The sequence below is a fragment of the Eleutherodactylus coqui genome, chromosome 5 (genome assembly GCF_035609145.1).
Source record: "Eleutherodactylus coqui strain aEleCoq1 chromosome 5, aEleCoq1.hap1, whole genome shotgun sequence".
Taxonomy (NCBI): Eukaryota; Metazoa; Chordata; class Amphibia; order Anura; family Eleutherodactylidae; genus Eleutherodactylus; species Eleutherodactylus coqui.
The window spans coordinates 161,810,487-161,823,424 of NC_089841.1; the positions used below are offsets into that span (position 1 = coordinate 161,810,487).

Sequence of the window (12,938 nt, forward strand, 5' to 3'; positions counted from 1 at the left end):
TCTAAAGAACCCCAGTTTGACTGAGGCATGCAGTGTGGGCCGAAGCCCACCTGCATTAAACATGACATTACCTCAGCTGTGATGGGCAATGCAATGGGATATATTTATGTACCGCCAGTGGGTTCCAGGGAGCCACCCATTCTGTGGGTGCACACGGAATTCCCATTGCGGAGTTGTACCTGCCTGTGACTATTTATAAAAAACCGCGGTCTGACTGGGGCATGCAGACACCTTGACAGAATGAATAGTGTGTGGCACATAGGTTCCCCATTGCTATGCCCACGTGTGCAGCTCCTGATGGTGGTGGCACAGGATTGGATTTCTCATTGCTTCTGTGCAGCATTGTGGGCTATCGCCCTGCCCCTTTTAAAGAGGGTCGCTGCCTAGCCGTGCCAACCCTCTGCAGTGTGTGCCTGCCGTTCCTCCTCATGGCAGACGCACTTATAAATAGACATGAGGGTGGTGTGGCATGAGGGCAGCTGAAGGCTGCGCAGGGACACTTTGGTGTGTGCTGTGGACACTGGGTCATGCGCGGGGGGGGGGGTTGGGCAGCATGTAACCCAGGAGAAGTGGCAGCGGACTGTCATGCAGGCAGTGATTGTGCTTTGTTGGAGGTAGTGTGGTGCTTAGCTAAGGTATGCATTGCTAATGAGGGCTTTTCAGAAGTAAAAATTGTTGGAAGGGGGGGGGGCACTCTTGCCGCTATTGTGGCTTAATAGTGGGACCTGGGAACTTGAGATGCAGCCCAACATGTAGCCCCTCGCCTGCCCTATCCGTTGCTGTGTCGTTCCCATCACTTTCTTGAATTGCCCAGATTTTCACAAATGGAAACCTTAGCGAGCATCGGCGATATACAAAAATGCTCGGGTCGCCCATTGACTTCAATGGGGTTCGTTATTCGAAACGAACCCTCGAGCATCGCGAAATTTTCGTCCCGAGTAACAAGCACCCGAGCATTTTGGTGCTCGCTCATCTCTAGTAATGACATCAGGGATATCTCATAAAGCTGCATATCAGGGCTAAAACATGCCCATCTGTTTAAGCCCTTAATCATACACCCAAGCAACATACAGTTAAACAAAATAGACCCGTGCAAAGTGGGGCAATTCTGCTAGTGGGAAATAAACATCAAAGAAAGTATGTCCGAATAATAAAACAGCACCAAATAAACACCAGCAAAATATGCAGGCATCACCCCCAAAACACTTGTAATTGTTCTGGTAGTTCCCCCCCCCCCCAAAAAAAAAAAACAGCTTAGCATGTAGAGTAGCCTAAAAGGTAAATTCAATCTTGTTGAGATCTGTTGCATACAGAACAACACAGAGTTGGCACCACTAATGAATAAACACAATGGGCTACTGCTATTGTGTCAAAAAGGATCATGTGTGAAAAAAACAACACAATATACACAAAGCGCACACCTCCCAAAAATAATAAAGCAAATATAAATGTTTACTGACAAGAACAAACTACAGAGCAAACATTAAAAACATTTGAAAACCGAAAATCGTAACTGCCCACACAATATAGGGCAGATAAATCTGTGCAATCAGTGATGGCGTAACAAAAAATCTAATCAATACTATAAAGACTAACCCCCTCCCAGAAAGAAGATATATGTAGAAGAGCTCTTACCCACTGGTGATAGGTTTTCTAGCGATGCGAGAGTCAGTGAAAACGCATGATTATGGTAGCCCCGCCCCCTCTCCTGGCCAGAGATTGAATCACTATGAGAATCTCTATTGTGCTGACCTTTTGCCCCCGCTTTCGGGGAAATCTTGGGAAAGCCCTTTAACTGTGATTCCTGTCTCTCCAAGATGTGGGGATATGTAAGAGATCCTCTGTAGCTCCGCCTCCTCTCTCTCCTCCTTATGGGGGATTCCAAGGCTGTTGCGCGATCTTCTCCTATTGATATCAATGGGGTCCCGGCCCCATTAGAAATAATGGGCAATATCGCAGCTTTTTGTATCGCAGCGAGGCGTGAGTGAACACATCGCAAGTGAGAATGAAACTGAAAATCATTGGTTTCATAATCATGAGTTTTCACTCACTCTCACATCGCTAGAAAACCTATCGCCAGTGGGTAAGAGCCCTAAAGCAGCAATAATCCCATAAATAAATAAATAAGTAAATCAGTGTCCAACACATAGAATTTACAAATAACACTCCCACCGATGATAAATTACTCTAGCCTGCAAAACAAAACTTTCTTTCACAAGAATAAGTAATGGTGATTCTAGTAGTATTTCACCTCCTGAATTCAAATTTGCTGTTAGAATTTTTTCATCAGGCAGGTTTTTTTTGTTACAAAAATTTAAAGTTTCAGAAAATTAGTACTTATGTAAGTCAACATTATGGGAAATACAGTTTACCTAGAAAGTTTGTGATGATGATTGACGGGAATATTTGGCTTCTGGGATTTCTCTCTTCATGGTCCAGCAATAGTCAGACAGCATCCTGGGACTCCACTTGGCTTGGTACCTCTGTTCCATTGTAGAAATCTGCTGCTGGAAACGCTCGGCATGCTGGTCACTGACTGCCCCAAGATTTTCTGGGAAGAAGTCCAGGTGATAAGTGACGTTTTAGGGACATACTGCACCCCATAGCTTGGTATAATTTCACAAGATCACTCACTAGATCTGATTTCCAAGAAAAGAGGAGGGGACATTTTTGAATGATAATCGGGCTGATTTCAGCAATGGATTTAACAGTTGCTGAAATTTTTCATCATCCATCACTGATCTTATTTGTGACCCTATAAAAATTCCTTCTTTTAGTTTTGCATCACTAACTTTGGGAAATTTAGATTTGAAATGCATAAATGCTTCAGAATTTCTATTAGTTGATTTTACAGATTGTTTAATCAGTCCCAGTTTTATATGCAGCGGAGGCGAAAACACTTTTTTTGGTCCAGAAATAAGCGATGCATGTTTAGGCCATTGTTTTTGAATATAGTGAGACTTCATATCCCTGCTGTTTCATTTACATAAAAACATTTAGGACACTAAATATAAAGGTAATTCATCCAATGGAAAACCATAAAAAACATCTAAATTAAAAAGAAAACATAAGTTTCACAAAAAATTCCAACAACATTTTTATTCAGGAGGTGAAATACTAGTAGAATCATCATTAGGCTGGGTTCTCACAGGGCGGATTCTCGGCGGAAATCTCGCGGTTTGGCCGCAGCGAAAAACAGCGAGATTTCCGCCGGGAGAACCGCTGCTGCAAAACCCGCGGTGGCTTGAAGCGGCTCGGCCGCTCGCTCTTCCGCTGCGGTCAGCGCTCCCAGAGAGGAGAGCGCGGCCGCAGCGGAAAATAAAAAAGGGACATGCTGCGGTCGGCAAATTCGCGCCACAGCGGCGGCTTCTGCCGAATAAGCCGCAGCAGATTTGGCGTCCCGTGCGGACAAGATTTCTGAGAAGTCTTGTCCACATGGCTGGCTAATCCCGGGATTAGCGGCCGCATGCGGATTTGCCGCGGCAAAATTCCGCACGAATTTCTGCGGCAAATCCGCCCCGCGTGAACTCAGCCTTACATATTCTTGTGAAAAAATAATGTTGACCAGTGGTATTATATAAATAGTAACGTTTAGTATCAACAAATTATAATAAACAAATTATAATATTAGTAACAAAATATGACATCCAATATAAAGAAAAAAAAAATCAACCTTTACCAAACCCCATGATAAGAACTAGGGATACGGCCAGGGGGGAAAGTAATTAAAAAAAACCCAACAGGCATTGCACAGGAAAAAAAATCCCCACACATATCGCTATATTTGAAAACTTTATTATTTTTATTGTTATGGAGGAGCAGCTGGTAGACTTTTAGGTGGAATATGGGAAACCTCATCAAAATCGAACGTTCCACTACTTAACTAATTAATTGGCATATTTGTCAACATAAAGCTGTTATTATTATGATTATTGTGATGATGATGATTATTGTTGTTGTTATTATTAACCCCTTAGTGACTGCCCATATGTGTTTTCATGTCCTAGATGTCTAGGTTTTAATCTACAGGGCCGTAAAACCATGCCAACCCTGTAGACTAAAGCCGCAGGGTCTGTCTATGTGACAGTTCCCTGCTATTGGCTGCTGGAGGTAGCCAATAACAAGGAGCTGTCACTGGGGGCTGCGGTGTGCTACACCCGGTCATGTGATCGCCGTTATCTAATAGATAATGACAATCACATAAAAGTTTTAAAAAAGTTTTAAAAAGTTAAAGTTTCATCTCCCTCACAGATCGGATCCATAAGGAGAGATGAAACTACTCACCTCCCGCGTCCGTGATGTCCCACAGCATTCTGGTCCTGCAAGGATTTGCTGTCGCCTTTTGCACATGCGTGCCAGATGTCAAAATGTCGGGCGCATGCGCAGCAGACCGTAAGGCCCGGGAAATTTAAAATCTCCCTGCTAACGGCTGCCAAAGTCTAGTTGAGAGCAGGTAAAAGGTCACCAGGAGCCACGGTATGCGGTCCCCGGTCACGTGATTGCTGTTATCCAATGGATAACAGTAATCATGTAAAGTTAAATAAAAGTTTTTGAAAAAGTTAAAAGTTTCATCTCCTCTCATGGATCATATCTGTGAGGGGAGAGGAAATTACTCACCTAAGGCCCCTGGATTTGGCCCTGATGGGATCTTTTTCCGTGGACCTTTTCCCGACTTTTGTGCATCAGCAAAATGCGGATGGATGTGCAGAAGTGGGGGAGGGCCCAGGAAATTTAAAATCTCCTTGCTCCTCATTGTGCGGTCCCTGGTTACGTGATTGCCATTATCAAATGGTACAAAAAGGTAACGAGCTACCTTAGGCCGTTCTCACGTGACCGGATAGGAATTGCGGATTCCGCATGCATTTGACCCACGGTAATACGCGGATCAATCAAATACATTGGTTTACGCAATTCTGCTCAAACTAGTGGTTCAGAATTACGTAATGCACTCACAGAAAACAGAACACAGTATGGTATATTTTACCGCGGATATCTGCGACATAAAGACCAATGTGCTCTGTCGTCGCAAATATACCCGCAGCCCATATGCAATTACATTTTGTATGGAATGCGGGTACCCACATCATCGACAAATGACGGGACAGGAAATATAAACCAAAAAAGGTGTACTGCCTGTGTGAGTACACAATTATGCGTAGTACATTTATGTGGCTGTACGCAGGGCCACGGATGGGCTCACAGCTGGGATCTTCTGTGGGCCTCCGCATGCGGATTCCACATATGACCATGTGACCCGGCATTATTGAAATCACTACCTGTAATGCGTACTTAATTTACAAGAAGTTCCCGGGAACGCTCACTTTCCTGCACTTCCGGGAGCAGCTCATTGAAACCTTCTGTTTGAGACTGCCGCACCTCAGCAAGCTTACAAAGCCTCACAGAGCATGACTTTACCCCATCCCTGCCGCTGAGGTCAAGAAATACCCTCCAAAAAAGGGATTGGGTTTGTAGCAAGCATGGTAGGAGAAGGGATACTCGGTTTTATTGTCCCATGTGTCCATCCCAACCAAGCCTCCATAATTACCCCTGATGCACTATTGAAAAAAAACCTGTCTTTAAAATGACACATTTGCAAAAATACAAAATTTTATTTTTCTCCTCTAAATTGCATTAACTCCTGAAAAAAAACTGTGGGGTCAAAATACTCGCGACACTCTCAGGGAATACATTAAGGCGTTTAATTTTTAAAATGGGGTCATTTATTATTCATTATTTATCATTCTGACACCTATAAGCCTTTGCAATCTTGGCTTGGTGTAGGAAAAGAAAATGTTCCTCAAAAGTTTAATAATTACTGTTAAATTTGTACAATTCCTAAATGGTTAAAAAAACTAGTTTTTCAAATGTGCTTCCTGAATAAAGTAAATAGATAGAAATATATATCTTATCAAAAATCTGTACAGTATGTTTGCACATATTTGACATATTGCAGTTGAAAATGGGAAAAATTACAAGTTTTTCAAAATTTTCCCAGTTTTGGCGCTTTTAATAAATATACACAAATTCCATTTTTACCACCTAAATGAAATACAAGATTGTCAGAAGACTACCCAGAGCACAGGGACTGCATATGAAAGTGTCAGCTTGGACTCTTTTCTTAGAGATGGCAGAGTTCCAGGAATTCCTACGGTAGGTGGATCAAAGCAGTCTCAAATATTGAGTTAAATAAGAACGACCAGACAGGATACGTTTTATCCCCCGACCTCCTTTTTACTACACCTTCCTCTGAAACCTCTCACCTCCATCTTTCCTCCCTCACCTTCTCTTTCTTTTTCTTTCACCCTTTTTTTCCCCCTTTGAGTCTCTTATCTCTTCCATTTTTCCTTCATTAAAGGGGTTGTCCCGCGCCGAAACGTTTTTTTTTTTTTTTTTAACCCCCCCCCCCCCGTTCGGCGCGAGACAACCCCGATGCTGGGTTAAAAAAACCACCCGCACAGCGCTTACCTGAATCCCGGCGGTCCGGCGTCTTCATACTCACCTGCTGAAGATGGCCGCCGGGATCCTCTGTCTCCATGGACCGCAGGGCTTCTGTGCGGTCCATTGCCGATTCCAGCCTCCTGATTGGCTGGAATCGGCACGTGACGGGGCGGAGCTACACGGAGCTACACGGAGCCCCATTCAGAAAAGAAGAAGACCCGGACTGCGCAAGCGCGGCTAATTTGGCCATCGGAGGGCGAAAATTAGTCGGCACCATGGAAACGAGGACGCTAGCAACGGAGCAGGTAAGTATAAAACTTTTTATAACTTCTGTATGGCTCATAATTAATGCACAATGTACATTACAAAGTGCATTATTATGGCCATACAGAAGTGTATAGACCCACTTGCTGCCACGGGACAACCCCTTTAAGGCCTCATGCCCATGGCCGTGACAGACTCCGCCGGCGAAATATCGCAGCGCAGTCCGCCACAGCACCCCCCAAAACCCCCATACTTACCACTCCAGGTCCGGCGTACACGTCCTGCATGGAGGGCCGGTGCACACGTGCAGTACAGCACATGATGCGCCAGCAGTGTCAGATGACGCGCTGGCAATGTCACATGACGCGGCTGGTGGTGGGCGGGGTGCGTATTAACGTGATACTTCCGCTGTGCTGCAGCGGAAATATAGCATGATGGCTGGCTTCCATTGACTATAATGGAAGCAGGCACGCGTATTCTCGCGGCATTTAGAGCATGCCGCGTTTTCTTTCACTCTGCGGAATTCCACAGCGTGAACATTGAGCTTTTAGCTTTAATAGAACCTAATAGCTGCGGGCAATGCCGCGAATTTCCACCTCGTAGAAATGCGGCAGAAATCCGTCCATGAGCATTAGCCCTTAGAGATTGATTATTACCAAATGTTTGTAAATGGTTATATTTTCTAATGCTATACTGACAAACATATGTTTGCAGTTGCTATGGATACGACGTTTGTGTTAAAATCTGTTATATGAGCAAGCGGGGGATCCTTAAGGGCTTCCTCCTAAGTTTTCAGTCCTAAACAGCTCACAATTACTTGACTGATATCTCATCATATATGGATACCTGATGTACTGCGAACAATCTATACGGACATTGTATTCCTGGGTAGCGAGATAAATCATTGCACCGTAAGTTGTATGACTATGTTACCTAATACCAATAAAACAGTTTAAACATAACTGAAGTACAATATGTGGCGAAAAAAACAATGTCAGAATCACTTGGATATGCAAAACCTTTACGGAGTTATTCTATGTTAAAGTGACACATGTCAGATTTCCAAAATTTGGCCAGGTCCTTAAGGCGCAAACAGGCTTGGTCACTAAGGGGTTATAAACCTGGGCTGGAAATGGCCATAGTAAAAATGGGATATAGAATAATTACAACCCTCTGTTTAATCTTGGCTGTATCAGTGTTTCTGCATCACTGTATCATACTTGCTTTGCACAGTTTTGGGTTCACTGACCACCTGGCGTCATCTGTGTAATGGCTGTTAATGTTTTGTCATACTCCAAGTCTTTCTTTATCTCCTTGCCATGCGGTCAGTTGTTGCCTTCAAACCTACTGCACTTCTTGCCATCTTCATAGTGTGCACTTCTTCCACCTGTCATCTACATGTCTTGTCACCAAACTGAAAGAACAAAAAAACAGATAGCATTTTAAGGACAAACTGCTGACTTTTTGGACAGAGCACAGTGTGAGTGATAGCAATAACTATTAACAGCATGTCTTCAGAACTGGTAAGTTTATTACATAATTCTAACAAACAATTAGGTACCTATTGCCCATTTATCTTCTCATTTTCTTGTATATATTCCAAGATCATCCTTTAAAAGTAATTCAAAATTTAGTTTTAGCTGAATGATGGACGACCTGGTCTCTTAAGTCTTACATTGAGCGCTACTCATTGATTCTTAGAGGGAGGTGCAGGAATGCAAATCAGGCAAATGTATTGCATGCAGCGTTATTAAAATACTGTGTGTGCTTATTTTATATACTGTGTGCAGAGCCCACAGAACATATTACAACCAGGAAAATATGGATGTAATAATTATCAAAAACTTGTCTGTGAAATCAGCCTGTGGCATTTAGCATTAGTGTAAGCCAAAATCATAAGTGGGTCCAAAACACAGAACAGATGCAAATCTTTCCATGATACTATGTCTCAGCAGGTTAAATTCCTGGATTTGGCTCACAAATACTAAATGTACAATAGAAGTGGCCTGTGACTGTATTGTCAGATATTGTTGTATCATGCCTGCAGTATTACAATTCTTCTCTTCTATGCTTGTGTGTCAGGTGCACTACCGGAAACTATTCCTGATGATTTTTGTGTTGGGCATTGGAGGTACATTTCAGTATGGTTACTACATGTCAGTAATGAATTCTCCTTCTCCGGTGAGTATGACACCAATGATTAACTTTCTTCATTCTATTCACTGGTAAGAATGTATACTCTAATGCGCTGTAGCACAGTTTTCCTCTCAGTATCCATAATGCATGGACCGTTCAGTTGTAGCACTTTGGATATTGGTAGTAGGCACTTAGGAAAAGCAGATATTAGAGAACTTCATAAATCACTAAAGTGTATGCTTACTTGTGAAAAGCATTTGGAAGTCTAATATAACCCATATAAAATCTTGTGATTTACACACACACACACATATATGTATATATATATATATATATATATATATATATATATATACAGATGTAGATATACATAAGATATGATATGAAGAAGTGTCATCAGTTCTAAAATCCCGGAATACCCCTTTAACTTAGTTCTTTTAAAGACTATGTGAACTCTTGCAACCATTTGTTTTTATTAATAATTGTGCTTTCCTTTCTAGACTTGTGCATCACTACGATAACAGACATCAAGCAACCCCCTCGCAGTCTGGTCCTGCAGTCATACCTCCTTGGATCCGTACCCTACATCTTGCTAAACAAGGGGACAGATAGAAGGGAGTATGTCTGCAGGATCAAACTACTCCGGTTTGCTTGCTTTCTGTTATCATGGAGATGCACAGATCTGCATTAGAGCTCTAAATATGAAAAATTAATGAAGAATGTTTGCAAAGTTGCTTTCTTTTTCATTCTAGATATATTAACAATAAAAAAATGCAGAATGCAAATCAGCAACAAGCTATGTGCAGCAGGTCTGCTTCTATATCTGCACTGGAATCTCCGTTCAAAGGTTCCGTCGCAGATCTGGCACAAAACACTGGAAGAAGAAGTTCTGCATGCAGCACTTTTTTGTCCAGTAAAATGCCAGACAGCTGATTGGGAACCAAATGTACTCCATTATAGTCAATGGGGTCCTTTGTTTCTGTTCAGTTCCATCATAAGACAGAACCGTTTGGCGAGGGAATTCCCCTTTCTTGCTCCCATAACAGAGCAGGGAAAGGAAACCCTGACGCAGATGTGAAAGCATCCAAAGGAATGCTGGGAGATTAAGTTAGGGCCATAAAACAGGCTTGATATGAGATAAGAAATGTTTTAACAAAGTTACTCAACCTTCTCTGTTTAAAACTCAATATATAAAATGGGCTTCATAAGGTGAACATTTGCTTTCAAAGTTTTTATTTACCAGTTTAGATTTTAAACCCCCCCACCCCCATGCCACACACTACAAGCCAACTTCATATTTCTACTGATTCTGTTCCTAACATTATATGCTGTCGCTTTCACATTAGTTCATCAAACAGTTCATCAATGACACATGGATAAGAAGATATGGGACCAGCATCCCTGATGCATCACTCACACTGATATGGTCTATGGTGGTTTCTGTATTCAGCATCGGAGGGCTAATAGGGTCCACTGCATCTGGCCACCTAACTGGAAAATTTGGGAAGTAAGTCAAAGTCGATATTGTTCAAATGTGCCTAAGGCTGCCTGTCCACGGGTGATTTGTCGCCCTCAGATCACGCTCTCTGAAGCTTTCCATAGAGTTGCTATGGAAAGCGCAGCGTTGGCGTCCACAAGCGGAGAATCATAGCAATTCTCCGCAAGCAAGATTTAAATCGGGGCATGATGTGATTGCCGTGATTCTCTGTGGAGAGCCTCCTCCTTCGTGGCAGAATATCGCTAGGACGGGGGGCTTAAAACTAAGTATTTGAGTATTCTATTTTGGGCTATCTTTGTTGGGATTCTCTCTTCTTAAAAGTGTACTTTAGGACTGTTCAATAATCTTCAGCATATGATAATCTGGTATCCATCAGTTCTCAGTAATAGTGGTTGAAATGAATTTCCTTATTGGTTTGGCTTCTTTGTCAATGGCTTTTTATTGCCTTCCTCTGGATCAATATTGGAGGTTAATATAGGCTGAACTGGATGGACATATGTCTTTTTTCGGCATTACATACTTTATATTGTGCTCAGAAAATGAATTTTCAGCTACTCTACTAAAGGCCCATATAGACACATCAACTATCACTCAAAAATCACTTAAAGCCATCTTTTGAGCGATAATGGATGTGTCTAACTGCACTGGCATTGAGTATTTTTCGTTAAACCTGAGCCTTATCAGGGAATCACAGCGGGATGCAGCTAATACTATTGTTTCAGCTGTATCCTGCTCCGTGATGACAGGCAGGGTATGAAGAATGCAGCTGTCCAGCTGCAATCTCCATACCGCACACAGAGCACTCGGCTGTATAACAGCCGGGCGCTCCGTGCAGAAAACAGCTGGATACAGAAGACAAGTGGGGCCATCCCGCTTGTCTTCTGGATCCTCCACTCAGAACGCTCGGCTGTATAACAGCCGGGTGCTCGGAGCGGGGAACAGCTGAATGCCCCCCACGAGCACAAGGTGATCGTTCAACGTTTAAGCGATCAGCTTGCGATATAAATGATACAACGATTATCGCTCAAAAGTCGCTCAAAAGATTTATTTTGAGCGATAATCGTTGTGTCTAAATGGGCCTTTACTTTCCTGAATTGTGTCCTCCTCTGCCCCACACTTAGGGATACTTATGGACATATAGGGGCTATATTGCAGGACACTTAACAATCAGTGCTCCGTTGAACTGCACTCAGGCTGTTGACAAAGAGTATATGTGCTGCATAAGAAGTAAGTAGAACTTTAAATGATGCATGACAATTGGAAAGACTGGGTACAGATTTTGCATTGCATTGCTACATTTGTCACCCAACGGATCCCCACATTGTGATCGCGAAGCCCTGATGGTTTGCTATGGTACCCGGAGACTTAAATATAGCCTCCAGGTCTACTAGCTACGGTGGCCTGGCTGAGCTTCATAGGCTTTCTAATGCACAATTAGGCCTCGGTCACACAAGCGTTTTTTGGTCCGATCTGCAGACGCGCTTGCGATCTGCAGATCTATAGACCCAATGCATCCCGATGGGATCGGTCACATGTCCGCTTTTTTTGCGGATGTCCGATAAATTATAGGACACAACGATTGTTATATTTGTTACCTTTATTGAAACTCAATAACTTTCTTGAAATAGAAAATTGTGAGAAATTGTAACACAAGTATAATAAAAAGTTGTCTAGCTTTACATTATATAACGAGTAAGCTTTTATACCTATTTAGGCCCAATGTCTACGGGTAGACATAGGGAAGCATGGGTGTCCACACCTCAATTAAAACGTGTAGATTCGTTTTCCGGTTTCCGTATGCGGAAAAAGAAATTGCAGCATGCAATCTCGGGGTCGATTCCATTCGGACGGCTTCCATGGAAGTCAATAGAAAAAAGCAGTCCGATCCGTGACCTGTCTGCACTTGATACTGTGGATGGGCCTCGGATTCCGTGGGAAAACAGTGGAAAAAAAAAACAACTGCACTGCGCATGTGCGCTGTGCGGTACTTCCACACACATCCGCAGTACAGAAAAAAGAAGACAGGCACAGGTATATGCGGTCACCGGCCATGGGCAAGGTTGGATCCTACTGCGGTCTTCCACCTGCGGAATCCAACTCGCCTGTGGACATGAGGCCTCAATGCTATATTCAATTCATGGAAATCATATCTTTCTGCTACACAATCACTTACTGCTCCTTACCTAATAGTAACAATGACTAAGCTAGAGGAGTGAAGCGGCCCTTATAGTAATGTCCATGTTTCTACTACAGGAAGAAGTGTCAGCTGTGTATTACAGTGCTGCCCCTGGTCAGTGCTCTTCTCATGGGTCTCAGCATCACTGTTGGCCATTTTGAAATGCTTGTAGCTGCACGTTTTCTTTGTGGATTTTACTCAGGTTTGTGTTAAATCGAACACTACAGGTCAGATTGCAGTGTCTGATTTCTAGAAAAATATAAATAGATATAAATTGTGGCCACAAAGGAAGGGGCCAACGATGATGAGAATAGAAAGCATGTTAAAGAAAAATGTCATGGAACATGGTGGGGGCAGCATGTTTAATTTACTCATTTCCTTCTGCTCTTAATCATGCTGCCTGCAGATCAGACACCATATTTAACA

General features: G+C 42.8%; 1 protein-coding gene across 1 annotated transcript in view; it reads left to right on the forward strand.

Moving 5' to 3' along the window:
• LOC136628826 (solute carrier family 2, facilitated glucose transporter member 11-like) overlaps positions 1 to 12,938 on the forward strand; it is a 51,795-nt gene that overhangs the window by 22,712 nt on the left and 16,145 nt on the right. The window contains exons 2-5 of the mRNA XM_066604920.1: positions 8,194 to 8,225; positions 8,785 to 8,883; positions 10,185 to 10,345; positions 12,590 to 12,714. Coding sequence (XP_066461017.1) covers positions 8,194 to 8,225; positions 8,785 to 8,883; positions 10,185 to 10,345; positions 12,590 to 12,714 — 417 coding nt within the window. The remainder of the gene's footprint in view (positions 1 to 8,193; positions 8,226 to 8,784; positions 8,884 to 10,184; positions 10,346 to 12,589; positions 12,715 to 12,938) is intronic.